Genomic DNA, 26,179 nt, shown 5'->3' with positions numbered 1-26,179 from the left:
CTAATTCTCGTTTTCAACTGCTAAGATTTGACCCACGTGTACGTGTTGTTTTGTAATTAAGAAAGTTTACATAAAACATTAGGCCTGTTACTTTCCCTCGTTTTCGAATGGGAAATAATACAATTCAGAACTGAAGCTCCAGCCTCCACACCTCTCCTAAGGCGGCTTTGGGGACCACAGTACGCGCCTCTAACCCCAAGCCAGATCTCCCCGGCCACCCGCTGCGGCTCCAGGTGTGCGGGAAAGGTGGACCGTGGGGACCCGGGGAATGCCCGGCAGCTCTCCGCCGCCGACGCGAGCCCTTTCCAGGAACGCGCGGGCCCGCCCCCTACTCGCGGCCTCCGATTGGCCGGGCCGGAGCCGGGCGTGACGTAAGGCCCCGCCCCTCCGGCCCTCCGGCCCCGCCTCGCGGGGTGGTCGGGCGGTTTGGTCTGGAGCAGCTGAAACCGGTTTGAGCGGAGCCGCTTCCTGCCGCTCGGCGCCGCTGCGGGCTTCCTCGGGGAGCGCTGGCGAGGCACTGACGGCGGCCGCCCGGCACCTCGGCCCCCGGCCCTTACTCTCGGGCGCGGCGGCGGCATCGCGGACCGCGGATTTGCGGACCCTGCCGGTGAGGGGTGCGGCCGGGCGCTCGGTGCGGGGGCCCCGGCAGCCGCTCACGTGGCGGCTGAGCTGTCAGGGCAGCCGGGCCAGGGACGCGGCGGGGCCGAGGCGCGCGGGCAGGGTCCCCCATCCCGCCGGCACTGCCCGTCGGGGAAGCAGCGACCTGGACGTTCGCTCCGGTAAGTCGGCGGGTAGCAGCTATTCAATTAGACTTTATTGTTTGCCGCCACGATTCCGCTGGGCTGCCTGATGGTTAGTTCCCCCCTAAAAAATTTGTATTTTCGACATATCAGACTGCGTAGAGCTTTGGACCACGAGTGTGCGAAGAAGTTCAGGAACGAAGAAACAAAAAATGCAGCCCAAGTCCTCTGTCCCCCTAACCCACGCATGCCCCTCGCCGCCACCACTCTCGATCTGTCTGTAAGTAATTCATGGTATTTTGACAACTGCTGGTGTGCCGAAATTGCCTAACCACGGAGTCTAGGGCTTGCTTGTATAATTCAGTTATTTCCAGAAACCAAAGTGCCTTTTTCTAGAAAAAGGTTGCGGGAATAGACATCACTGACCACCATACAGTTTAAGACGACAGCCTGCCGCTCAGCAAAGCCCGACTTTTCCCAAAGACCTTCTATTGCTTTGATAACTTCTGGGGGAAAGCCTCAATCAGTAAGATGCTTCGCCAGCCCCCTTTTGCCCCACTGCCTGGTTATAAAGGACATCAGGCACGAATTCCATCTTGAATTGCAGAGAATTCTTTCACCTTGAGGCAGCTGTCCAGTCCGATGTAGCACCAACATAAAAGAACCTTATCAAACCAAGCAAAATGTTTAGACCTGATGTTTTCTTCCTACCCTTTCTGTGGCCCTCTCTCTCTCTTCCCAGCTCCTACCTACTCCTTTACCCCTTCATGTTTCTCCATCTTACTGCATTTCTGACAATTGCAGCTTACCTAACTAGTAAATACAAGCTGCCAGTCCTTTTTCTAACTCCTAACGTTCTGGGTATAAAAAACACAAGATAGAGCAAACAGATAAAACTGCAGTTGGCCCAATCCATTCTTGATGTAAGAACTAGGGAGAACCAGTATTCTCGACGAAGTAAGACCTAAGAAAGTTGGAATCAGAAATAATAACCACAAAAGAAACCTTTTGTAGCTTAGAGTAAGTAGAATTTGATATGTACAAAAAGTAGGTCGATGAATTAAATCTTTATGTATGACTTAACCAGGATAAATACATATGAAAATAATATCAACATGAAATGAAGTGGGAAATATTTGGAAAATTTTTACTGCATTGTTTAGAAAGTTGCCCAAGGAATTAATTTGTGTAATGAAATCTCCAGAAATGCTTTCTTAATAAACATCCATTCTTGTCGGCAGACATTTGATTAAAATATTGGCTCGAAGTATACTTGGGTCAGGAAAGTGGGGTCATGATGATCCTCCAGCATGATGAACAGAAATTAATTTAGGAAAATGTAGACATTTCATATGTTATATTCTTACAGCCAGTTATGAAGATCAGAGCTGTTAGAGTCTAGAAGACAGCAAGGAGAATTTCCTTCAAAAAACTTGGGAAAAATAGAGATGTTCTTTTTGGCCAGAAATACACATTTTAGCTAAAAATATCTGTGACTTCAATTTAGCTCTAAACCAAATGTTCCTGTACCTTGGTTGCTTAAATCTCCCTTTTGTCCCCAAGCTGGTAAACCAGTAAGGTCATGTGTTAGGATAATTTCTTTGACAAAAAGAATAGAGTAAAATTAATTTTGCCAGGTAGTGTAAACTCTGAAATATTTTAAATATATAAATAACAGTGTCATATTTTATTAATTGCTTAAGCCTTTAAAAAAAAAGTGTTAAAATAGTGTTAACTGCTACTCAAAACCTCAGAAGAGAATGGCTGTTAATATTTATCTTGAAAAAGTGCAGAGAGGCTATATTTAAAAACCAAACCAAACCAAACCAAAACCCATCTCAAGAAATGTAGTACTGAGGTAGTAGGTGAGTTGGTTAAGTTACATTTACAGTCAGCTCAGGTACATAAAAATGACTAGCATTTTTCATCTTAATCTTGGTTTATGTTTATCTGGAAGACCTCCTCCTTCCAAATTGGGACTTTTTTTTGCTTGTTTTCAAGAAGACAAAGTGTTGGCAGGTGTGTAAGTTTTGTGTTCCACACAGAATGGTATTTTATTTTGTCACTGCTGTTTTGGTAGTAGCTGGGTGCCAAAATTGTACACTTCAATCCTGCACCAAAATTTTGGCCTCTGTCCACGAGCAAGTAAACTGCTGTCAGCTCCCCAGGCTTTTACTTGGTACAGTATTACATTTGGGGGTGGGGGAGGAGCAAGAGTGGAAACTAAATCAGATTATGACTGTTGGCAATCCAAGAGGAGGATGACTCTTTGACATCTGGGGAGGTGGTAGTGTGTGTGTGTGTCTCTATATAGAGCTTTGCGTAGTACATTTACTGTAGCTGTTTACAGCCATGTTACTAGACCCACTCTTATAAGCAACCTTAAGAATGAAAAGCTCCATTTTAATAATCAGTTTTCCCTTTTATTAAATTTACAGAAGTTCCCCATTTTTGCAGTAGAAATTTAGAGAGAATTTTGTACCAGTTGATTTTAATACATAAGAATAATTACATCTGGTTTCTCTAAAAATTTGTTCAAATAGTTACTTAAAACTGATGAACAAGTATTTGAGTACCAGCTATGTAATTATGTAGATGAGACTGCCCTCAGTGGAGACCCGTGGCAGTAAACGCTGGTTGGAGGTACTGACAAGTTACCGGGTGAGACTGAGATTGATTATTCAGCAGTTTTACTGCGGATGATGGGGCTCTTTGTTGCGTCTCAGCATTAATTCAGTAACTTAAAAGCCAAGCTTTTTCCAGCCTTAAGATTTCTTCTTGGTAAATAGGTAAATGTAAGATTGCAGTGCTTCCATGACCATTTATTAGAAAAGAAAATATTTGTACACTTAAGAGTTATACTCAGATTTATGTCCAATGGCACATTAAAAGACAACTGTTAAGATTTGGATAATAATAGTTTAATGGGGGATAAAAATCTAGAGCTATTTTTAGATTTAGAACATTGAGTGGCAGTGCTAGAATTGAATGTATATTCTTTAAATAGATCATGTTTCCTTTTAGACCCAGAAAGTAGATGGAAGTATCTTAGAAATTACTTTGTTCTGGGACAGGTTTGTTTTCCAGTGCAGTGTTTTGGGTTTTCAAACTGAAATTGTAGAGTTGCCAAATAGGGAATCCTTTTTCAAGTGATAAGAAACCACATTGACTGGTTGCTTAATACATGTATTCAATCTTAACATTTTATAATTGATGTAAGTGGCACGATACAGAGGTGAGAGCTAACATTAATCGTGGGCTCCTGACCCTCATAGCAGGCCCCTAGGGATAGATATTAGAGATCAGGTTTCTCAATGTCAGCCCTATTGATATTTGGAACCAGACACTCGTTTGTGGAGAGCGTTCTGGGCATCGCATGGTGTTCAGCAGTACTCCATGCTTCTCCCTACTAGATGCTAAGAGCATTGCCCCCAAGTTATAATAACTAAACATGTCTCTTTACATTGCCAAACATCTCTTGGAGCAAAATTGCCTCCCAAGAGAACCATTGATACAGATTTGTGTACCTTGACTCAGAAGTGTGATTAACTGTAGGTAGCAGTGTTGAGTGAATGACCATCGCAGAGTTGGGGGTGTGTTCCCAGGAAGGGGAAGGGAGCAAAGGGAAAATAGAATGAATAGCTATGAAAGGCACATTTTTAAAAAGAGTGTTTCTATGCAAATAAAATTTAAACTGGTAAATTAATGGAAATGCTTCTGAGTAAAGACATGATTGGCATTCTTTAGGAACATCAGTGGATTGCGGTGCAAAAGTTTTTGGGGTATTGAAGAAGTTGTGTAGAATGTGATGTATCTTTGTGTGGAATCTGTGTCCTTTATATTTAAGTTATATAACCTTCCTGAGAATTGCCATTGTATTTTTTTTTTAAATCTATTTCCTATCGTCCCTCAGGTATTTAAATTAGGGGATTGTAAACAGATTGTTTTGGCTGGGAAAAACAATGAAGAAATGAAAAATCAGCTAGAGAGAAAATGTGGATAAGCAGCGAAGGACAGCAAAGGCTTAGGGGTTTAGATATCTATGAGTAATCAAAGTGATCCAATCCAGGGGTGTGAGGAAGAATATTCTAATTGGCATAAAATATATTATTGGGAAGACATTTAGAAGCTAAAATACAGGTAGTATACTGAGGATTTTGAATGGAGTTCAAGCCTTAGGAAGACAGGCATATATATTAAGATCAGTTAGAATCAACAGGGTTTAGTAGTAGATTACATAGTGGTGATTCAAAATCTGAGTATAGAGAATTAGAATAATGATGGTCCTATGGTTAAAGAGAAAATCTGGAAAAAGTGATTTGTATTTTTTTTTTTAAGTAATCAGTTATGTTACTTAGATTCTCAGACTTGTTGCAGAACACAAGTAATTTGTTTCAGCGGGTGATACCTAAGTTCTTTCATTTTTACCTTGTTATTAAAGTTGAAACCTTCTTGCTAGGTAGAAATCCTCCAGTGAGCCAAGCTTTTTTCTGTGTAGTTTTTTTTTTTTTTTCCCTTCTTCCACCATAACATTAGCCTGGTCAGGAAAGATAGGCTGAGTTCAGAACAGCTGCTTATCAGAAGGGAAAGTATGTAACAAGAGAATCTCGAACTCTTAAAAAAAAAAAAAAGAGTTTGGATACATTTGTCTTGTAGTTTTTCATGTCCCTACAATCTTGCAGAATAGATTTGTAAAATTAGCCCCTAAAACTTGCCTAGGTACTTCCTAATTATATTTCTTTACATAAGGCCTATGACATCTTTTGCTCACAGTTGAGATTCATTTTTGTTATTTTGCTTTTTAACTTGTTTCTTGGTAGTAGCTACCTAGAGCTAATATTTTCACATATTATTAATGACATCTCTTTTTCTTCCTAGCACGACCTCCTAAAATAAATCCATCAGAATGACACCGTCTCAGATAACCTTTGAAATAAGAGGAACCCTTTTACCAGGTACTGTAAGATTTTACTTTAAAACAATTTCTTAAATTAAGAGACTTTTTCTTACCTAGATTATCTTAAATATGGAGTTATTGTTATTATTAGAGTGGGCCTAATTTTTAGATGAAAATATCTTTAGGGCTTGTTTAATATCAGAAATGTGATTGGGGCATAGTAAACTCAAGAAAGAAAGAAGGAAGGAAGGAAGGAAGAGAGGGAGGGAGGACAGAAGGACATATTGTCCAAGCAAGCTGTGAATTTATATAATTTTGTGCAGGAAAAAGGTAGTTGGGCTATGATTTTTAAGTAGCATGAAAGGGAAAATATGCTAGTGTATGAAGTTGGTGAAATACTTGGCTAAGGTAACCTTGTTCCCTGTTTGTTTTGTTTGTTGGTTTGTTTGTTCCTTTAAGTATTTTTTGCTGTCTACTGAAGCAATGTGAAATAATTTTAGTGTAAGACAGCTTGTGAAAACAGTATCACACCTGGGTTATATAACTCCATGGTTAATACACTCTTGACTGTACTGGCCAATTCCTTGCTTCTGCTGCATGCCTTCCTTCCCTCCTAGGGACTATCCAAATTGTTTCCTCTGCCCAGATCTGTGTCCTCCCTAACCCCTTTGACAACATACTCTGTCAACTGCTGTGATGGCTGCTGGAACAAAGATGCTGGATATACAGAGCAGATCATTTATTCATCTAGCCCTGGTCTGAGCCAGGCACTATACTAGCTACAGGAATTCAGCATTACATGACAAAGTCACATTTTGTAGAGCTTACATTCTATACACAAACAAAATTACTCAAATAATTCCATAAAATCTGTAAGGGTTACTGCAAAAAGCAAGAAGTCCTAGAACCTTGAATTTCACAGGGACCCTAACCTAGCTGAATGTGGGATGTTGGGATAAGGAGAGTTAAAGGGGTAGGGAGGACACAGATCTGGGCAGAGGAAACAATTTGAATAGTCCCTAAGGAGGATCTGGTACAGCTGTACCCTGGCAAGATTCTGCAGATTGAAGATTGCTAGTCAGCTGATGGTTTGGCTCCCTGGGATTAAGTGCTTGCCTCCAGTCCAGTGTGTATCCTTCTTTGTGAATAGAAGACTGTAGAACTATATTGTACCCTTTTAAGCAGTTGCACACAGGCAGTTTAAGCTAGAGATGCTGGCCACTTCAGGCAAATGGACTGACTGCAGAATTAGCCATAGAAGGGTCAGCTTGAGAAGGGGGGATTCATTCTCAAGGACTAGAGGGAAGGTCATGTAAATGAATCTGTAGGTGGGAAGGAGAGGAGGTAAAGGGACAGGGAGGAGATATTGGGGGAGACTTTCCCTCCCCCAAGCCCCTCATCACCTTGATTTCTTCACCCATGCAGGAAGAAGTGTTCTCTGCTGAATGGAGAGAGTGGGGAATGCAGTCGGATTATGTTAGAGGGAAGAACAACAACAGAATATGTGGGGGTGCTTTTTGCAAATTATTTAGCATTCCAGTCTTATAATATTTATAAATGAAAGCCGACTTACAAAAGAGGTCTGTTTTTCTAGTAGTAAGTTTCCCTTTTTGTCCTGTTAGAGCCATATTCAAGGGCAATCAGCAGAAAGAAATAGTAACATTGCAGGGGGGAATTGGTAAAATGCATGAGCACATGCAGGAGGAAAGTGACCCACCCAGTGCCCAAGTTTCACTTTCTCCAACGTGGTGCATATGTTTTTTCTGGAGTAGCTGCTGTTTTGTATGGGGGTAGGAAATAACTAACTCCCTTAAAGTTTTAACAAGACTCTTGTTTGTAAAGGAACTGTAATGGACCTGAGTCAGTGATTTTATCATCATCTGTACTTGGAGCTGGGATCCATTGCAAATGTTATGTGTATGCATAGCCACATATACTATCTTGGGAATGAATATTTGTGCCCCATATTTAGCAATGGTGCTTAAACTTTTTTTAATCCAAGAAGTTGCTGATAACCTAAGTTAATTGCAAAAAAATCTGGTTACTTTTAAGGATTGGTTAATATTTTGACATGAAATCTCTGTATGTAACCACCCTATGCTTTATGTACATGTATTTAGAACCCTGAAAACTCCTGAATGGCTATCACACTTGGAATTTAGTTAAGTTATATACAGTCCAAGGTCACAGAACGTTTAAGCAGGTGGCTGAAGCCAACTATAATTTTTAGTCTTACTAGAGTAGTGCCTAAAGCTTAGTGCCTAAAGCTAGAAGCCAAACTGCTTTCAGAATATGGAGGACTTTGTCTTGAACTTTGTTCATTTGGGCTCAGTTCATTATTTTTTCTTTATGAACTTTAATTATAAAAATTCAGGATATGCTGATAAGTCAAAGGCTTCTATATACTTAACATCCAAGAAATTGAAAACTTTTGCTAAATATACAAGATGTAGCAAATATAGGTGGTAAGTATGTTTTGGTTTACCTCTTAAGTACGAGAAGCATTCAGATGAGAATGTAGGTATTATTTTGATAAAGAATATTAGATTTTTCGCTGTGTAAGATTTTTCACTCTTTGTTTTATGCATTTTTCTTGTGGTGATGGTTACATTGCTTCTGTCCCACTGAAATTTTTCTTGATCTTTAGCTTGTTAATAGCTGTTGTTTGAATTCTGGGAAATACTGGTTAATATTTCTCTAAAATGCTTATATGCATTTAGTGTTTGACCCTTTAAATTGGAAGCTGCCCTGAAAGCAGGGACTGTGTTTGATCACTGTCTTCTTGGTGTTTATTATTGATTCAATAAATAGACTCGAACAATGAAGAGAAGTTATCCCTACACATCCTTCCTTTTCACTGCCTCTTGTTCTGTAGAGGCAAGCCAGGTTAATAATGCAGGTGCTAGTGTGGTATCTGATCCACACCCATGTCTGTGGTGAGGCTCCTCCCATCTCTGCTGAGGGAATCCTGCATCTGGTTGAACTAGTGCAACTGACTGCTCTTTTCTTGCTTCCTAAAACTAAAATTTGAAACTTTCCTACTTATCCTGCTGTAACTAGCTGTGCTATTTCTTTAGGAGAAGTTTTTGCAATATGTGGAAGCTCTGATGCTTTGGGAAACTGGAATCCTCAAAATGCTGTGGCTCTGCTGCCAGAAAATGAGACAGGTGAAAGGTAAGCTTGGAAGTGTCAGGGTATAGAATAATTGTGGCATTCAGATTATAAACTTGGGGGAATTCTAAGCTACCTTGGTATGCTTTTCTTCTTTTAGTTGTGTCAGATTACCATAAAGAATGAAATAGTTTTACAAAGCTTATTGTGAAGAAAAACAAGTTCCTCTATTGCTGAGTTTCCACCTTTTCAAGCAGCCATTTTCAACTCTTGGCTGGTTCTTTTGGTACTTACCACCATATTTCTAAGCAACAGGCTATATTGCTATTCCTTAATTTAAAGAGCTCTTTTAGGCATTATCTTTTGGCTTCTCAGTACATATTCTTAATTGAAGATCTTATTTTTGCTTTAGCCTATAAAATAATTTTCTTGGCATATACAGCATTAATTAAAAGTAGCAGAGAGTGGGACACATACTTAGATATCTTAGCTAATGTTATGAAGTGAGTTCACAGCATGAAACTTAGTTTGGGTATATTAATGCATGGGACCAAGGAAAGGAGGCCGCAGGAGGTGCCAGTTTCAATTCTGCGGTTAACTGGGATCTTGGGCAGATCTAACATTTCTAGGTCTCAGTTACCTCATCTACATGGTAAAAGGGTTAGGTTAGAATCAGTGATGTCAACAAAGATGGTACTCCTCCCCTTGGGGGATATTTGGAAGTACTACGGGTTGTCAAGATGTATGTGTGGAGTGTAAGGAAAGATGAGATTCTTAATAGTGTATGTAATACACACACACACACACACAGCCCTGTGGAGAAGCATCAGATTAGCTGGTCATGAAGTTAAATTCTGTTTTCCTATGGAGCAGTGCCTCTAAAAATGTGTCTGTGGACAGTGCTAGACAAAAACTTTTATCAGTGTGTGATGTGAGAAATACAGAAATTGAGAGCAAGCATTTAGAATGCTTGTAACAATTTGACATTCCTGGGACATCCACACATGTGATCATAGACTCATTTCATTAAACTCCATATCTAGGAGTACTGGCCTCAGGACAGGATGGGTAAAACAAACAAGAAAACAAAACCAAGTCCTTCCCAGCAGATAGTTTGAGGGGCACTGATGGCAAAGCAAAGGAAGATTGCAAAGAAAATAAAACAATACCATAATGCAAACTGAGCAAAACAACACAACGAAACACCCTTTTCCCAATTTGTCGCTGATGTGACCCCTTTTCTTAGCCAATTCTCAGCTATTTTTATAAGTAAAGTTGTATTGATAAATAGTGTTGGGATCACAGAAGAATGTGATGTCTTGTTTCACATCCCACTCCTGACTGAGGTGAAACCTCATGTCTTTCTGAACTTGTTGCTAAAACGCACCTTTCTGCTTTGAACTCTTGAGCTGCCTTGTCACCTCACCTGCCTCAAGTCTATTTCAGTCAGCCTGGTCAAAGTGATGAGAACAGAATGAGGGAACACTTAACTACTTAACTCTAAGGGACCAGCCATTTCTACATTGCCATGTCTTCACATATGGCAGAGAAGCAGCGTTCAAAGGAGAAAGGAAGATGATACAAAAGGTAGTTTGCCTTTGGACACCATTCTTGTGTTTTAGAATTGTGTTTCTTTGGAATTTCAGTGTGCTCTGCATTTAAGTCTCTGTACTGCTTTTTCAGAGTCTCTTAAGCCTCTTCATACCCGCAAGGCTTGTGGGGATGAGCTCTGTTGGAATTGTTTTCTACTTAGAGATAGTTTTAAGGTCGTGGTATCATTCCCTTATAATGCAAAAGATATAGATTACTTGGGGGTTTTATTTGCTCCTCTTGTAGATTTTATGGTATTTTGGAGGAGAAATGAGGCTGACTGAGTAAGGCAGGTGCACTAAACCTCACTGCCTCTCTCTCTGGGTTTTGCTTGAATTTCATCAGGCTGTAAATTCATTCTTGAAATCACTGAAGAGTTCTGTTTCATTTTTCACTTTGCAACATTTGCTTAGAGAAGAGAACTATAAAGGCATGGCTTTGCTCTCTCTCTCCATCGTTTCTCTTCATTAGTGGTTCTAACCAGGAGTGCACATTATAATCACTTGTGAGGGCCTTAAAAAATAAATTAATTAAATAAATGAAATATACATATGTATGCCTGGATCCTACTCGTGGAGACTGAGAAATAGTACATGAGAGACGGGCCCCAGCACATTTTTCAAAGCTTCCCACTAGTTCTGCTGTGCCCATGTGGGGCTAGATTCACATATTCTGGTGGCAGTTTTGTGAATGAAATGAGTACTGGAAATTTGACTTGTTTTTGGTAACAGACATGGGAAATAAATTCCACTTCTGGGTTGGTAGAGTCTGCCTGTAGCCCTGTGTTGAAAAGGATTCTGAGGCTTACCAGGGAAAAGTGGTGGGACACACAAGCCAAGTGTTTGCCCGCCTTCCTTTACAACAGTGATTCTCAATCAGCCATTTACATCCTGACACTCTGGTGAAGTTGTGTCAAACTCCACATGACCAACTTCCACCCAGACCTAAGACCTATGAAGTCCGCGTCCTGGGGTGGAGCCAGGGCATTATTTATTTTACTACTACCAGATTAATCTGATAGTTGAAGCTAGGACTGTGGGTGACAGCTGGCAGTAGACATTTTGTTAGGAGCCAGGATTGAGTCAGAGTGAGTCAAAGCCCATCGTGGCAGGGCCAGGTGGGGAGCAGTGCTAGCCATCTGGTTTCATGGATAAACATTTGGAGTTGCCTTTTATTCACTGAACTACTCATGCTGAATTAATGTCTGGGTAATGGTCTGTGACAGTGGCTTTCAAACTTAAGTATTCATCATCAGAGTCGCCTGGAGGCTTGTTAAATTACAGATTACTGGGCCTCACCCTGGAGTTTCTAATTAGATAGGTGTGGGTGTGGCCTGATATCTGGTGTTACGACACACTCCAAGGTGATACAGATAGTCCAGGGACCATGCTTTGGATACCACTGGTCTATGATCTGAAGCTAAATATCAGTTACAGTCATGAACTGTAGTGCCTTCTTTGTCCAATGACATAGCATTGGAATATGTTGGAATAGCAGAGTTCATGCTTGCTGGGGGAAAAGCCACAGGCTGCATGGGACAGCTAGAACAAGGGACAATTGGGAACATGAGTGTAACTTGCCAACCTTGGCTCCAAAGCCATGTAACATCCCTAGCTAAGGGGGAAGTCAGAGAAAATTCTGACCAGCTTACACTGCTTGCTTTTTGTGTTTGGAAAACATCTCCTGGCTCTTTATATGGCTGGTTCCTTATTACCCATTAGGCCTCAGCTCAGACAGTTCTTCCTCATTGAGGCCTCCCCTGCAAACCTTGCTATCAGGTTGGAAAGGGCAAATAGCTCTTGGCATGTTATTCCATTGGTTGGTTGTCTACCCACGCGGGAAAGCAGTCTCCTTGCAGATGGGGCTCCTTCTGCCTCATTGCTTACTGTAACTCCAAGGGGAAAATACGTTCCCAGCCCAGGGCAAATGACATTTGAAGCCGAAATCAGTCAAAGGGAGACATAAAGTGGGAGAAATCCATTCATTGCTTATAAGCAATTGTCCACTTCTGCTTGTCCATGTCTCTTGCAACCCGGCTGTAAAAAGGGACCCCACCAAACCTCTCTGGTCCAGGTATGCCCTTGCTCCCCCAACCCTTGTTCACCTGTTGATATGGAGATGGACTACTTCTCTCCACCCTTTAGAAACACCTATCAATATGGAGATAGCTAAGTCTAGGCTAGAGATTCTGGAAATATTGCAATTTTACCCACACTCACTGTGCTTCCAGTGCCTGGTGCAGGTTAGGCCTGCAGTAAAAGTTTGTGTGGGAATAAGTAAGTGGTACTGGTTAGAGACCTGACTCGAAGGTTTGTATAAATTATGAAGTCTTTATGCAGTTTAGTTTGATATTGATGCTGTCCCTTTCTTTTTCCTTACAGCTTGTTATCGAAAGCCACCATTATACTCAGTAGAGGAGTATCAGTTCAGTATCGCTACTTCAGAGGGTGCTTTCTAGAACCAAAGGTACGTTTTCTTTATCTAGTTTCCAGTTTCTTTAGCAACTTCTTTGAAAAGCAATGACTTAAGTGTGGAAACACTGAAAGTAAAATGAGTTTGTCTTGATGAAGTAAGGCAAACAGAACTCTAGATTAATAACATTGTAGTACCAAAAAGCAAGGAAGTAGCCACTTCTGAGGCAGACTATGTCTGCCATGGAATTTTAAAAGACTAATAGTAAGTATGTTCTGCAATATTCTTATCAAGGAAGTAGTTTTAATAAATAAATGTTCTGGGTAGGTGTGCATTTTCTGTAACTTTTCTAAACCAGTTAGTAACAGTTGCAAGGGTTTTTCTTTTTGTTTTGTATTTTACTCCTTATGTGGTATAAATACATCTACACTATGAGCCAGCTTTAAGTGAGTAATTGTATTTAAACATTACTTCACAGCAGCCATCTCTTAGTGGCTGCATTGCTTAACTCCTATCAAAACTGAAGTCCTTTCTCTTAGGTTTTTTTTCTCAACGATGGTGTTGATAGACCAGGATCTTTTCTGAAGGCCTTTGGAGTATCTATTAAATATAAATCTACTTGCCTCACAGTGATTTATTGTTTGGGGATTATTTTCATATTTAGAAAAGAAAAAAAAAGTTGATTCTTTCCCTCTAATTTAAAGATACTTGTTTCCTGAAAGGATTCTCTTCCTTCAGATTTTTACCTTTGAGCACACTTGGGCTGCATGTGAACAAGGGCTTAGGTAGGAGTCTAGGAAGCTAAACATGGGTTAGACCTTTTAAAAAAAGTGTATTTCCCTTTGGGGTCATTGAATACTTGTTAAATGTGAAGAATGCAAGCAGCTACTGTTACCTCATTCTCTTAGCCACCACTATAAAAAAGAAAAAACTGACGAACTTCAGCTGTCTTTTGCACCTATTACGTTTCTTATTCCAAGAATATATTGTTAATACTCAGTAATTAAACTGAAATTATATTATGGTTGATCATTGTGTTGACTTATCTTGACAATAGTCTCACTTTAATGACTTAAGATCATTAATTTGGCATAGGGGTTATGTATCATGGCAAAGTTCTTTAGTATAAATTGAGCAATTGTGCATAGGTACGTAGGTCATAACACACATGATATCGAAAGCTTATTCGAGGCTCCTTGTATATGAAATTTATAGCATGAAATCAACTAAATTTTACTTTAGGAGCATTTGGATAAGAAAAACATAATGAGTCCTTTGGACATAGTTCTCCAAAGTAAGACTATTGTCAACACAGGTCAAATTAAGCCAGCCTACAGTATTTTTCCTCTTCATTGAAAATGTACCCAAAAGCAGCAAATCAGTCCAAAGTGCCTTTCTTGAAAAAATTGGCAAGAAGTCTGCTTACAATAAAAAACAAGTTTTTCCCCTTGTAATACTTGCAAAAGTTTACAGTATGTGTTGGTGAGTGTGTTTCTTTAAGTAGGTGCTCTGTATCGTGTACACATGTACCGTGTGATGCAGGGGCTGCCATGGTAAGTATGTTTTTCATGGAATAGAGTAAATAGCTACATAAAATTCCCATGCATATAGCTAGGGGTTTTTGTGGGGTTTTTTTGCACATGCCAGCTTCAAGTGACACTTCTTTTAAAAGTTGGTGGCACTTTTTAAATGAAACATCATTTTTAATAGAAAAAGTTATGAAATTTTGTCTCGATGCATTGTCAAGTGATGGAACTAATGTTCAAGGAATCTTAAATTGTGAAATGATGTAAATTACTGGAATATATATTTTATGAATATAAAGGCAGGAAAACAAAGTAATTATGAGAGCCTTGAAAAGCTGAAATGGGTAGTAAGATTAATTTTACTGGGTCAAAAGTTTTAGGAGGCAGTCTCCCCAACCAGTTGTAGAGCCTAAGCTAAAAATCTTGTGATCCTGTCACTTGACCTTCAGACCTCAGCTTCCTCATCTATAAAATGAAGGATTTGAAGTATAAATTTCTTGGTTTCTTTACATTACAAAAATTTTATTGTAAGTAAATAAAATTTTACCATTTATACTTGTCTTTCATATTTTGCTCTTTTTAACTTATTCCTTTTAGTTTAGAAGTTAAGAGTCTTGAAGTCCTTTTTCTCATAATTTTTCATAGCTATTCTCTGAAACCTTGTAGAATCAGAGTAAGGTATTAATATGTTGAATTTTAAAATAATTTTGCAGGTTACAAATCAAAATATTTATATATGGCAAACAAAGGTAGTAGATATTTCTAGAATGAAAACATTGGAATGAGCCTGCAGATAGTCCACTAATTTCAAATCTTCACCAAAGATAATTTTTAGTTAGCATGTAATTTAAACTTAGAAAGAAAATCCATGTCCACCTTTCTACTTGTGGCTGGAATTAAGGATGTTACCTCATACTGAAGTGTTGATCAATTTTAAAATATATTGTTTTTGAAATTTTTCCTTCTTTTCAGTGGAAATAGCTCTTTATTTTTCAGTAACATCTGTTTCTGATTTTTATAGGTGTTAGCATTCACTCATAATTGCAAACTCATATACTTGGTTAGTTTCCCTTGATTTTTGCTTAAATCCTCTAACAAAGGAATCAGTCGTGGGATAGGCAGATAATTATTTTCAGAATAGCCCAGCTTGGCATTTTGTACAATGGTTTCTTAATAATAAAGTTGTTGATGCTAAATGCCCTCAGCTCTTAACTTCACATTTGAGCCACCTCAGAGATGTCTGTCCAGCTACCTTTCTTTGCTGTACTCTTTACTCATTCCTAATTGATCATTTTTCCTATTGATCTTACTAAAAATAGTGATCTTTAAATAACTGTGGGTCTGGCCTCTGACATAGGTAAAAATTTCTTAGAGCCCTTTACATGCACATTTTTTAAAAAATTGTGGAAAGACAACAATCAGTAAAATTTTTAAAGCATTTACATTTTTTATAATATTTAAAAAGCAGTGGTAATACACAACTAGTTGATAATTTTCTTGGTGGTTTGTTAAAAAAAGAAACAAATGCAGTCTGCATGTTGGATAATCTTGTTCATTTCTCTCAGTGCTTGATGTTGCTGAGTGATGTCAGTAACTGTTTAAGAAAGCAATTATTATGACTTTTTTTACAGAAACATAGGCTTTTGGGGGGGTATTTTTGTTAATACGCCCGTTTGAAAACTTTCTACCAATTATCTGATTTAATACATGTGAAATTGTGAAATAACTCTACTTGGTACTGCTAATGGAATACTATTGTCTTGAACTGATATTGTTACTTTTTTCTCCAAAGATCCACCTTCCACTTCACTCCCAAAATATTTAAAATTGTGGCAGCCTTTTACAGAATGGAACTGTTCTTTTGTTTAACATCTTGAAGAATGAGTTATTGTCTTTGGCATGTTCAAAAGGATTGCATGTTTTGGAGTCATCTCTGAGATTTTTAATTTCCCAATGCTCAGGTCTTAATTTTTTCATTTTTTCAAGAACTTTAGTAAGCTAAAATTTAAGATTACCTTCTAAAGTTTAATAAAATAGTCAAAATAATTTTGGAAATTCAGTGCATTTTAAAACTTGGTTCATTTTTCAATATTATAACACTGTATCAATCAACATGGATTTGTAGTGTGAATGCTAGTAGACAGAATGTGTTGAATTGTCCCTTTGGACTGCTCCTCAAATAACACCATTCTCTTCAAGCCTTGGTTGTTTATGCTGTAAGTAATGGGTTTGTTACTAAAACAGATGAGGGTAGTTAAAAATTACACTAAAATATGTTTCCTATCAAATATTTAATCCAAAGAGCTGTTCTTCCTATGATTAAGTGTAGATACTGTGGTCTGTACTTTGTAAAGTTCTGCTAACTCTTTTCCTCTACCCCCTTTTTACTCCTGCCAATGTTTAGTTAATATTCATGGCACCCCTTCAAGTCATTTTTGATTAGTAACTTCTATTAAGAATACATAAGCATACCATCTTTGTAACAAAGAGGATTTGTGTGTGTGTTGGGGAGGGGAGGGTATGTGAGACATGGGAGCAGTGGAAGAAGGGAATAGGTTACTTTCTGGCTGCTTATTATTGCTAAGACATATTATTCCTATTTTTAATGTTAACATTTGTATCATTTGGGGATCAGAAAATTTGATGTTTAAGAAACAAATTGAGAAAAACATGACAAGAAAAAGTTGTAGTAAAAACATCCAGCATATGTAGGATTAAATGTGACTTTTTTAGTGTAATGGAAATTAAATTCACCATATGTTAAGATGGGCAATTTCACATTTACATTTTTAAAAATCATCTTAATCTGCCAATTCATCAGTGAACCCATATAACAAGGAGGTATTCAGCCAGAGAAAATGAGCATTTCCTGTATTATCCCAAGATTAATGATTGAATGAATATCTAATGCTATTTTAGTTTTCAAACTTACAAAGTTTGCAAGTTTTAAAAAAGATTTTAGCCTCTGGTTATTTTAAGTGGCAGAATTATCTCTTATGTGTAATTAATAATGAGCCTATGTTGATACATACTTATTTATCAGTTGATACATTTATTAGATATAATCAATGTCAAAATCTGTAAAATGTTAGAGAATAGTAATAACTGCCATCTCAAGATGTACAATATACAGAAGCTGGTATGTTCCAGGCTTTTTAAGAGTACATATAATATATGCCTAGAAAAGGGCTTGACGATTGTATGTGAAACATTGAGTGATTATCCTGAATGGTGTAATAACGGGTGATTTTTGTCTTTTCTTTTCGCTTCTCTGTATTTCACTGAAACTTTGCTTTTAAAATGTGTACCTAAGGTTTTATTTTGGCACATAGGTTTAATTAGTCAAGTTTTTTCTTTTTTTAAAATTAGAAAACTTAGAAAGCATTTAATACATAAGTCTTTTACGTATATGCAGGGAATCTTTGTTGGTAGTTCATCCTTCTTAAGTTGCTGTAGACATTATCAACAATGATACATAAAGCACATTTATTTTCTCTTTTAGTAAGAAACCTTGATAAGAAAAAATGTTAGGAATTGTCATATTGTATGAATTTATAGACTTTTAAGGCAAAAAGGATAAAACTGCATGTTCCCCTTTCTCAAACTTGTTTTTCAAATTTACCCATGCATGTGTCCTATTTTTTAGACTATCCTGTGCTCTTCAGAAACACTGGTTACTGTGAGAATGAGAAATCTGATGTTCTTCCTGTCATCTACTTACTATTCTTAAATACATATAAAAAAGAACCTTATTATGCCCCTAGTTACTTGAGTAACTTGTGATAATTGATTTGGAAGTATTTGTTCCTACTATTCCAATGATCACAGTTTAGGCTTTTTCCAAAAACTTGGAGTTACTTAGGGTCAAATACTTTATTCAGTAATACCGCATTGACTACTGACATACCAAGCATAAATATATTGGTATTAACCTTAACTTAGGATAGAATATCAGTGAAAGATTAGAATTGCTTTGAAAAAAAATTGAGTATTGTAGGCAGATTTAAGAATGAGTTTAAGACGGTTTTATGTGCCAGATCATCTCATTTTTCTGTTTACTGCCTCACCTTATTTTCTTCCAGCGCTCATCATGTTTTATGACCTGGTACATTCCTGATTTTTTTGGCATATAATATTGATGATTAACACGATGAATCTCTTGGTTTATATTTAGTATAAGACTTAGACCACAAACATCTAATGGAATCATGGGTAGAAAATAAGATATAAGAAATTATTGCAGACATTTAACTTTTAAATTGCAGACTATCGGTGGTCCATGTCAAGTCATAGTTCACAAGTGGGAGACTCATCTACAACCACGATCAATAACCCCTTTAGGTATGGGCATTAACTGCATCTGTTTGAGGCATATGCATAAAGTTACTAATATGCTGCACAATGGCTTAGTGTGGGGTTTAAAAACTTTGTATTCTAAAGTTCAAGGTCAATGCACTGTCAGTACTACAGATTTCACTTAGCATATTGTGGCTCTTTTAAAACTAAACAGTTTTCAATTCTTTATAAGCTTTGTTAGAAATGCTTGCCTAGTCATTTTTATTTCTTGGGCTAGATTAATTTATTGTGGAATATTTCATTTGGAACAGTTATAAAGTTTATAAAGTACATCTTTTTTGACTGAGCATCCATTGTTTTATTTGATTACTTGCTCACAGAACTTAAAAGAACAGTTGAGGAAAGAATCCGAAACAGATTCTTAAATTTTTAACTTTGAATAATAAGAGTAATAGAATAACTTTTTCTATTCTGTGTTTTTTTAGAACTAGTAAATACTTGGATAAACTTGTATGAATGAATTCATATTTCTTGGTTGTAGCAGATGTTATCTTCCTCCTAATTTACTTAAGTAATGGTGGCTATGTTAAAATTGATATTCAGATAGTTTCTTTTAAAAAAATTAGTTTTCTTATGCCTAAAAATGGCATTTCTCTTCATATAAGTATTTTTAAATTTCCTTTTCTATACTGAGATTAAAATTTAAAGTTCATTTCACATACATTAAATTACTCACTTGGATTCATCTATAAATTGACTCTGCTGAGAAATATATCTTTTAGTTTCTAGAGAAAATTAGAACTTAAAGATTATAAATGGCTTGGTAGTTGAGATAAGAAAGTAGTAGGAGATTCTGCTTTACCGTACAGCAAGGACACATCTTGTTTATACAGATATCTCATTCCATCCTCTTTATTGGATCTTCTTTTGATATGTTTGTTTTAATACATTATTGATAGTACATTTAGATTTTTATGATAGTGTACTGTAGAATTATAATAATCCGACACTGAGGTTGGAAATTATTAGGTATTAAACATTTAAAAAGTAATTTGTGTTTTGAGGTATCTTGCAGTTAAATATATTTTGTTATTGTGAGAAGCGAGATGATTTTGTTTCTGGCCTTTTAAAAAAAATTTATACTTTTGGAAAATATAACTTCTGAACTGAGGCTGCATGAAATCTATCAGAGAATCTTTATTGAGAACTATCACACTTAAACTTTGACAAAGATTTCAGTCTTATGTTTAAAGTAAACTGGGAAAGTAAGTCACAAAGAAGACAATTAGTCATTTTTTCAGAGGGTGGTGCTTAACAGCTGTTCTCATTGAGCTGAAATTTCTGTTTGAAGGGAATGTGCTAGTACTTACTCTTTTGGTAGCTCTTCACAGCTCTGTGTACACAGGTAAGTTTTTGCTGTTTGTAAAACTTTTAGCTGGCTATGGAGAATAGTTGGGATTGGAGGAGAATTACATTTTAGATAAGCTCAGAATATGCACTACTTAAGAATAAGCATTTTAATTGTGCCAAGACCTTTGCTGAAAAATCAACCAGGAGATTCTGTCCAGCAGGTTGTCAGTCTCACTTATTAGTGGAGAAGTTTGTCCCAGTGCCTCTAGAGCACCTCTCTGAGGAGTTTTCTTTCTCTTCTGTAACATCATGAATAATCACCAAGTCTGTAGAGAATACCATTGTTTGATAGCCTGCTTGAAAGGGAATTCTTTATTGAGGGCTACAATAAATATGCTTATTCACTTTGGGCTGCTTTTAAATTTTAGATTAACTATTTTAAGTCTTCAAGGTGGGTAATTTCTCAATTGTTCATTCTGTATACATCATGAATTTTAACTAGTTTCCTATTTTCCTTTAATTCTAGAAAGTGAAATTATTATTGATGATGGACAATTTGGAATCCACAGTAAGTGTTGCCTTACATTTCACTAGAAGTATCACAGAGAAATATGACAGAGTATAACACTGAAAAAGAAACTAGATCCAAGAAACATAACATACTGTTAGGAAAGTTTCCAGTACAATTCTTATACTTAAAATTTGTATCCTTGGTTTTTGACTGGTGATTTTAGATATGTGCATTAGTATAGATATAAAAGTATTATACTTAACTGTTAATATATCATTACTTTTTAACACCATTATGTTTGGAAATACTAACAGTTCTAAACATTTAATGTGTGAAACACTACTTAACATTGATTTAATGTTAACGTCTCATGTTAGTAAGACAAACATACCTTAAATCTCTTAAGTTATGTTTGTATATTTTGTGTGTCTGTATATGCATTTACAGTACTGAGCAGATTAAGCAGAATGTGCTAGTACTGTGGCTGAGTCTTTAACAAGTAGAGAGAAAATCCTTTTATTTCTGAATATGTTGTAAGTGTTAGACATTCCTCTGCCACCCTGCCTCAGTAAATATCTTATCTTGAGGATTCAAGTTTTCTTCAAAGAATGGAAGTCTCACAGCATATCAGCATTATCATGTTAAACTGCATTTTCTCTGTAGATAATATACTGTAGGAATCAAAAGGCGTAAAGGGGGTGGACAGAATGTGTCCTTGCACTGACTGTAAGCCAGAGATAATTGCTGATAACCAGTTCACTTTCCTATTGAGTACAGGAAGGAACAAGGCCTGAATGTTTGGTTGTGGTTTTCCTAGGTACCTATGTTTATGCAACTTTAGAAATGTACCTGCTCATAAGGCTGTCTAAAATAATTTGAATAGCTCTGCTGTTTTAGAATCTTACCTTTTTTTTTTTTTGCAAAAGATGACATTTATGCTACATGTTTTGGAGTTTTCTATATAGAGGAGTAGTTTTCTCATTTCTTCAGTTGTAATGTATGACACTGTATCCCCTCTGTTATATGTTAATTATTATGTATGGTTATAAATTTATGTTTTTTTCTTCGTGGTGGTGGTTATTGTCCTAGTTCAAAATTCAGCTTTAGTTACTTTCAGGATGGAAAGCCATTTCCCAACTTTGTCCATTTCTTAATTTTCTTAAAATTAAGCGATGACAGTAGTTTCTCTTTATTTTTAAAACTTAATGGACAGTGACTGTAATGGGGTGTGTGGTGGGGACTTGATAATGGGGGGTATCTAGTAACCACAATGTTGCTCATGTGATTTTATATTAATGATATCAAACTTTAAAAATGCAAAAGAAAAAACTTAATAATTATTAAATGTTTTTAAGTTATAAAACTTAAGGTTATAAAATTAAGGAGAAAAGTTTCTTGTTTTTTTTTTTTATAAATGTCCAAGGATGAAAAACTTAGAGGTCTAAAACAGTTGTCAGCTTTCTGGTATTTATGAAAATTTTATTACCTATATGTTAGAGTAGGAAACTACAAATTAAACAATGCTAACACAGTGTTATCACAGTTCATGCAGTTTTTTTTTAATGGCAGAATGTATAAATGTGAGGACACAGAATTGAATCACAGTTTTGTTTTTAACCTCTTGTATCTCAGCCCCCGAGCATTGTGGCATAAGTAATCTCAGCTGAGTAGCTCATCTGAAGCTTTGGAATTGTGATAGGCATTCCTAGTAGAACTTTTGGGCTAGAAGCTATCTTGGAACATGTACTCTTTCTGAAATAGATTTGTATTATTTCAGTAATGGATTCAATAAGAATATTTTAATTTACTGAAGTTGTTAAAGTATGGCTAATTATTAACACTCATTTAACATTTTCCCCCTACTTAATATAAAAGTTCTTTTTCAATGACAAATTTAAGGCTACTTGTATATTTGCTTTGGAGAGAAATAGCATTGATATATAGCCTGAATGCACTTAAATATTAATGTTAGCTAGAATTGTCAGTGTATACTATACTTACTGGATTGTTTAAAAAAATGTATAGTAATTATTGCTCTTCATATTTACTTTGTCAGATGGTGTTGAGACTCTGGATTCTGGATGGCTGACATGTCAGACTGAAATAAGATTACGTTTGCATTATTCTGAAAAACCTCCCGTCTCAATAACCAAGAAAAATTTAAAAAAATCCAGATTTAGGTATGACCATAAGTATGACCATAAGTGTTTTGTTAGGCTATTTATTTTCACTCATGCTGTGGATTTCTAACCTATTTGGTTTTAGGTTTTAGCCTTTAAGTATATAAAACCAAGAAAATAACACACTTACAGATAATGTCACATTTTCTTGTAATTACAGGGTCTTGTGAGAGTGAACTGCCACTCCACCTCAGATTGCTAGTTACATGTATTTACGTTAATCTCTAAACTTGAAACCAGAAAACTGTTTCTATATAAATAAGAGATTTCCAGGCTTACATATTTTTGTAGTTTCCACCATTTAAAATTCTCTTAGTATAGTAATAGTTTGTTTTAAAATTTATATAATGGAAATGATTTTGTGCTAAATGAGAGGAAAATGGCATAAACAGAGAAAAATGATTGTTGGAAATATCCTTCAGTGTCCTAAATTTTCCTGTGGCTTGAAAACAAAAAACCTTTCCATGAAGAAAGGTAGCAGTTATCACAGCAGTTACAGATTAATTTCTTCTTAATCCTAAATTAATTTAAGAACTAGTTGTCATGCTTTGTATAAATAGTAAATGGTAACTTAATTTTTCTGTACTATCATCATATAAATCTTTGAGTGGGCTTCTCAGTGATCCACACAGCCTTATCATTTGAATTTTTGTAACTTCGGGACTTAAGAGTTACACTTCTTGATATGTAATGTAACCTTTTCTGACAAAATGTCAAGGCTGGGCTGAAAGGGCCATTCAGTAACTGAAGTAATTAATAATACAGTATCTATTATTGTCATAATAAAATTCACAATGATACTGGAGTTTGTAAATCCATGTATGTTTTATAGTAGCTGCTATAAACATTACAGTAGTTAACTTATCCAAGTCATAAAATACATAAAGGAAAGAGTGGATAATACTTCACAGTCCTGTGCATTGGCTGTTCTGAAAGAGAGTAGGGTTTTGAGTGTACCCTGTCTCTGTGCATTAGCTTTTCTAAGCCTCTGCTTCACTTTTGAAAAACCAAGGTAATTGGGCCACGTGGTTGATCTACAAAATCCATTTAACTGCACAGATTCTGTACCCAGTCATACATAATTGAATATTTTATTTACATGTTGAAAGCTAATAAATTGTTATAGCTGTTGACAGCTGTGTCTTACTAACATGAGACCTTGAAATAAAGACAGCAGTAGAAGATAAGTTAGTTGGTTGGACTTAAGTGAATTTTTTTCCCCTTGATGTTAGTTAAGAAATTAATAGATGACCAATGGTTGGGGTTCTGAGTGGATTGCATACTGAATATTATACTGGTCTTGTTTATATAGAAATTATTTTGAGTGTTTGTACATATTATTGTGTTGCTTAGGCTTAAACTGGAATAATTTTGTATAGCCATACTTAGTTGGGCTGTGCCAATCACATAACTGTTTCTTATTGAAGTAACTGCACATAGCTAGAAATTGTTCTGACAGGTTTTTTTTTCCCAAATTCATGTTAATATTAGACTGAACTTTCATGGTGTAGGAAATAAATTTATATTTAAGGATATCAGGACTTTAAAAACTTAGCAACAGCTTATGCATTTTAAGTTGAATACTAGACATGCTGTTCTATCTCTTTACCACCAAATTTTAAACCAAAGTTTCTCTTTCAGTTGATTGCCAGTAAGTGGAAAGCAAGGTTTCTTCTTGATGATAGACTATAACATTGAAATAGCTATTTGAAGAAAGCTTTAACATAAATGACCTGAATTCTTTGATGGATACCTTTAAATTTGATTTTTTTTTCCTTTGGTAGATGCACATTGGTATTGGTATTGGCAGAATAGCCATTTTTATCTTCATGCTTTTCTTGCCTGTTTATTACTGTCCATTTGTGATCTCTTCATATGCCCAGTAGAGAATGTTTGTTCCTTCAGACTTACCAACAGAATCAATTCTCTTGCTATTCCTAAGAGTGTGATTTCTGAAAAGAGCTGATGAGTTTTGTTTGGATTATTGAAGTGTTACTTTTGATTTTATAGTGTGGTTACAGAACAATATTACTAGCTGAATAGTCTGTGTAGATGTTCCCTCTGGGTGACCTCAGAATGTGGCTGTAAGACAAGCCTCAGCAGTGGTTGGAGGCAGGAGGTAATGAAGAGAGAGCAGGCCTCTCTAATACCATTCCTTGATTTGTATTATCAATCAGATCCCATTTAGAATGAAAAGTTTTTGTAGCTCAACTGTTAGCTCTCTGCAGTAACATTGTTTCCTACATTAATAGTATTGAAATTGTTTAATATGTACTCATTTCACTTGGTGCAAGAAATTTTCTGGAATTGAATTGACTTCTTGGCATTACAAGTGTTCTGAAAGTAATTGCTTCTCATTGAGAGTAGAATATAATCTGTGGCCCTATGGCTTGGGTAGCTGCTCTTTGTTTTCACTGCTGTGAAGTTTTAGACCCTTGGTTATTTTTCTGTTCATTTGTTTCACTGAAAAGGTACATTTATATAGGTATATATGCATACATTAAAAACATGCATATAAGTAAATATATTTAATACAGTATTTTTTGTTTAATAATATGCTTTTGACAAAGTACCTGGATTCACTGTAGTAAGGTAGAAGAAAGAAAATTTTTAATTTACTGCCTCCAACTCTTAACATTCTTTTAATGCACATTAACAGAAATGTGGTTCAGTTTTGTGCTTGTTTTATATATATACACTTGTGAACTTCTCAGAAGAAATTGAGATAACCAGTTTTAAATGGGATATTAGTAAATAACTCTTTAGGTTCATTTAAAAAATAACCAAGAATTAATGAAAATAACCTTAGGCATAATGAGCATTTGTCTCATTTTAGTACTTAGCAGAAATATATGCAGATTTTTACAAATCAGTGTGTTTTAAACATAATGCAATAACGTCTAGTATGTGTGGTCTTTATATTATATATTGTTTTTGTTATTTGAAGATAGTCAGGGAGCACTTTTAAATTCAGCAGTTAGGTAATACTTACATGAGTTTTCCTTCTGTTCTCCTTTTTGCATGTCATTATTTTTGTCCTTTCTTGTAGGGTAAAGCTGACACTGGAGGGTCTGGAGGAAGATGACGATGATAGAGTGTCTCCCACTGTTCTCCACAAAATGTCCAATAGCCTGGAGATATCCTTAATAAGTGACCATGAGTTCAAGTGCAGGCATTCACAGCCAGAGTGTGGATATGGCTTACAGCCTGATCGTTGGACAGAATATAGCATACAGACAATGGAACCAGATAACCTGGAACTAATTTTTGATTTTTTTGAGGTGAGTAGTTTCATGGAAGGGGTTGAGGAAAAATGCAGGCATGAGCATATTTTTACATACACTTTGATTTTTATGTTAGTCTCATTTGTGTAAACCTGCAACTCATACAGCTGTGTAGATGTTTACTCCTCTGTACATTTTAGCAGACTTAAAAAGCTTGGAGTTGGCAGACTCGAGTACAGTTAAGAGTGTAATTAAGAGAACTTAAGCAGAATTGATGTATTACATCAAGACCAGATGGCATGATGTCTGTGTCTGTTATGAACATAGTTAGGTAGTATCCAA

At 36.5% G+C, this 26,179-nt stretch overlaps 1 protein-coding gene across 6 annotated transcripts in view; it reads left to right on the top strand.

Annotated features, from left to right (window-relative positions):
- The first annotated feature begins 425 nt into the window (after window positions 1-425).
- Window positions 426-26,179, top strand: part of GPCPD1 (glycerophosphocholine phosphodiesterase 1) — a 63,489-nt gene continuing 37,735 nt past the window's right edge. For 3 of the 6 annotated variants that reach the window (XR_005061160.2, XR_012131522.1, XM_073236893.1), the window contains exons 1-8: window positions 426-779; window positions 5,619-5,695; window positions 8,715-8,811; window positions 12,720-12,804; window positions 18,542-18,617; window positions 20,449-20,490; window positions 22,490-22,613; window positions 25,663-25,894. Coding sequence is in view for 3 of the 6 variants with exons in the window: in XM_073236893.1 (XP_073092994.1) it covers window positions 5,647-5,695; window positions 8,715-8,811; window positions 12,720-12,804; window positions 18,542-18,617; window positions 20,449-20,490; window positions 22,490-22,613; window positions 25,663-25,894 (705 nt within the window). In the remaining 3 variants the exon portion in view is untranslated. Of the gene's footprint in view, window positions 780-1,001; window positions 1,021-5,618; window positions 5,696-8,714; window positions 8,812-12,719; window positions 12,805-18,541; window positions 18,618-20,448; window positions 20,491-22,489; window positions 22,614-25,662; window positions 25,895-26,179 lie in introns of those variants that run through there. The other 3 variants (XR_005061159.2, XM_017652670.3, XM_073236892.1) reach the window with 2 other exon arrangements.

This window comes from Manis javanica, chromosome 5 (genome assembly GCF_040802235.1).
Source record: "Manis javanica isolate MJ-LG chromosome 5, MJ_LKY, whole genome shotgun sequence".
NCBI classification, from domain to species: domain Eukaryota; kingdom Metazoa; phylum Chordata; class Mammalia; order Pholidota; family Manidae; genus Manis; species Manis javanica.
The sequence above is the reverse complement of the archived record's forward strand: the minus strand, read 5'-3'. Positions and strand labels throughout refer to the sequence as shown.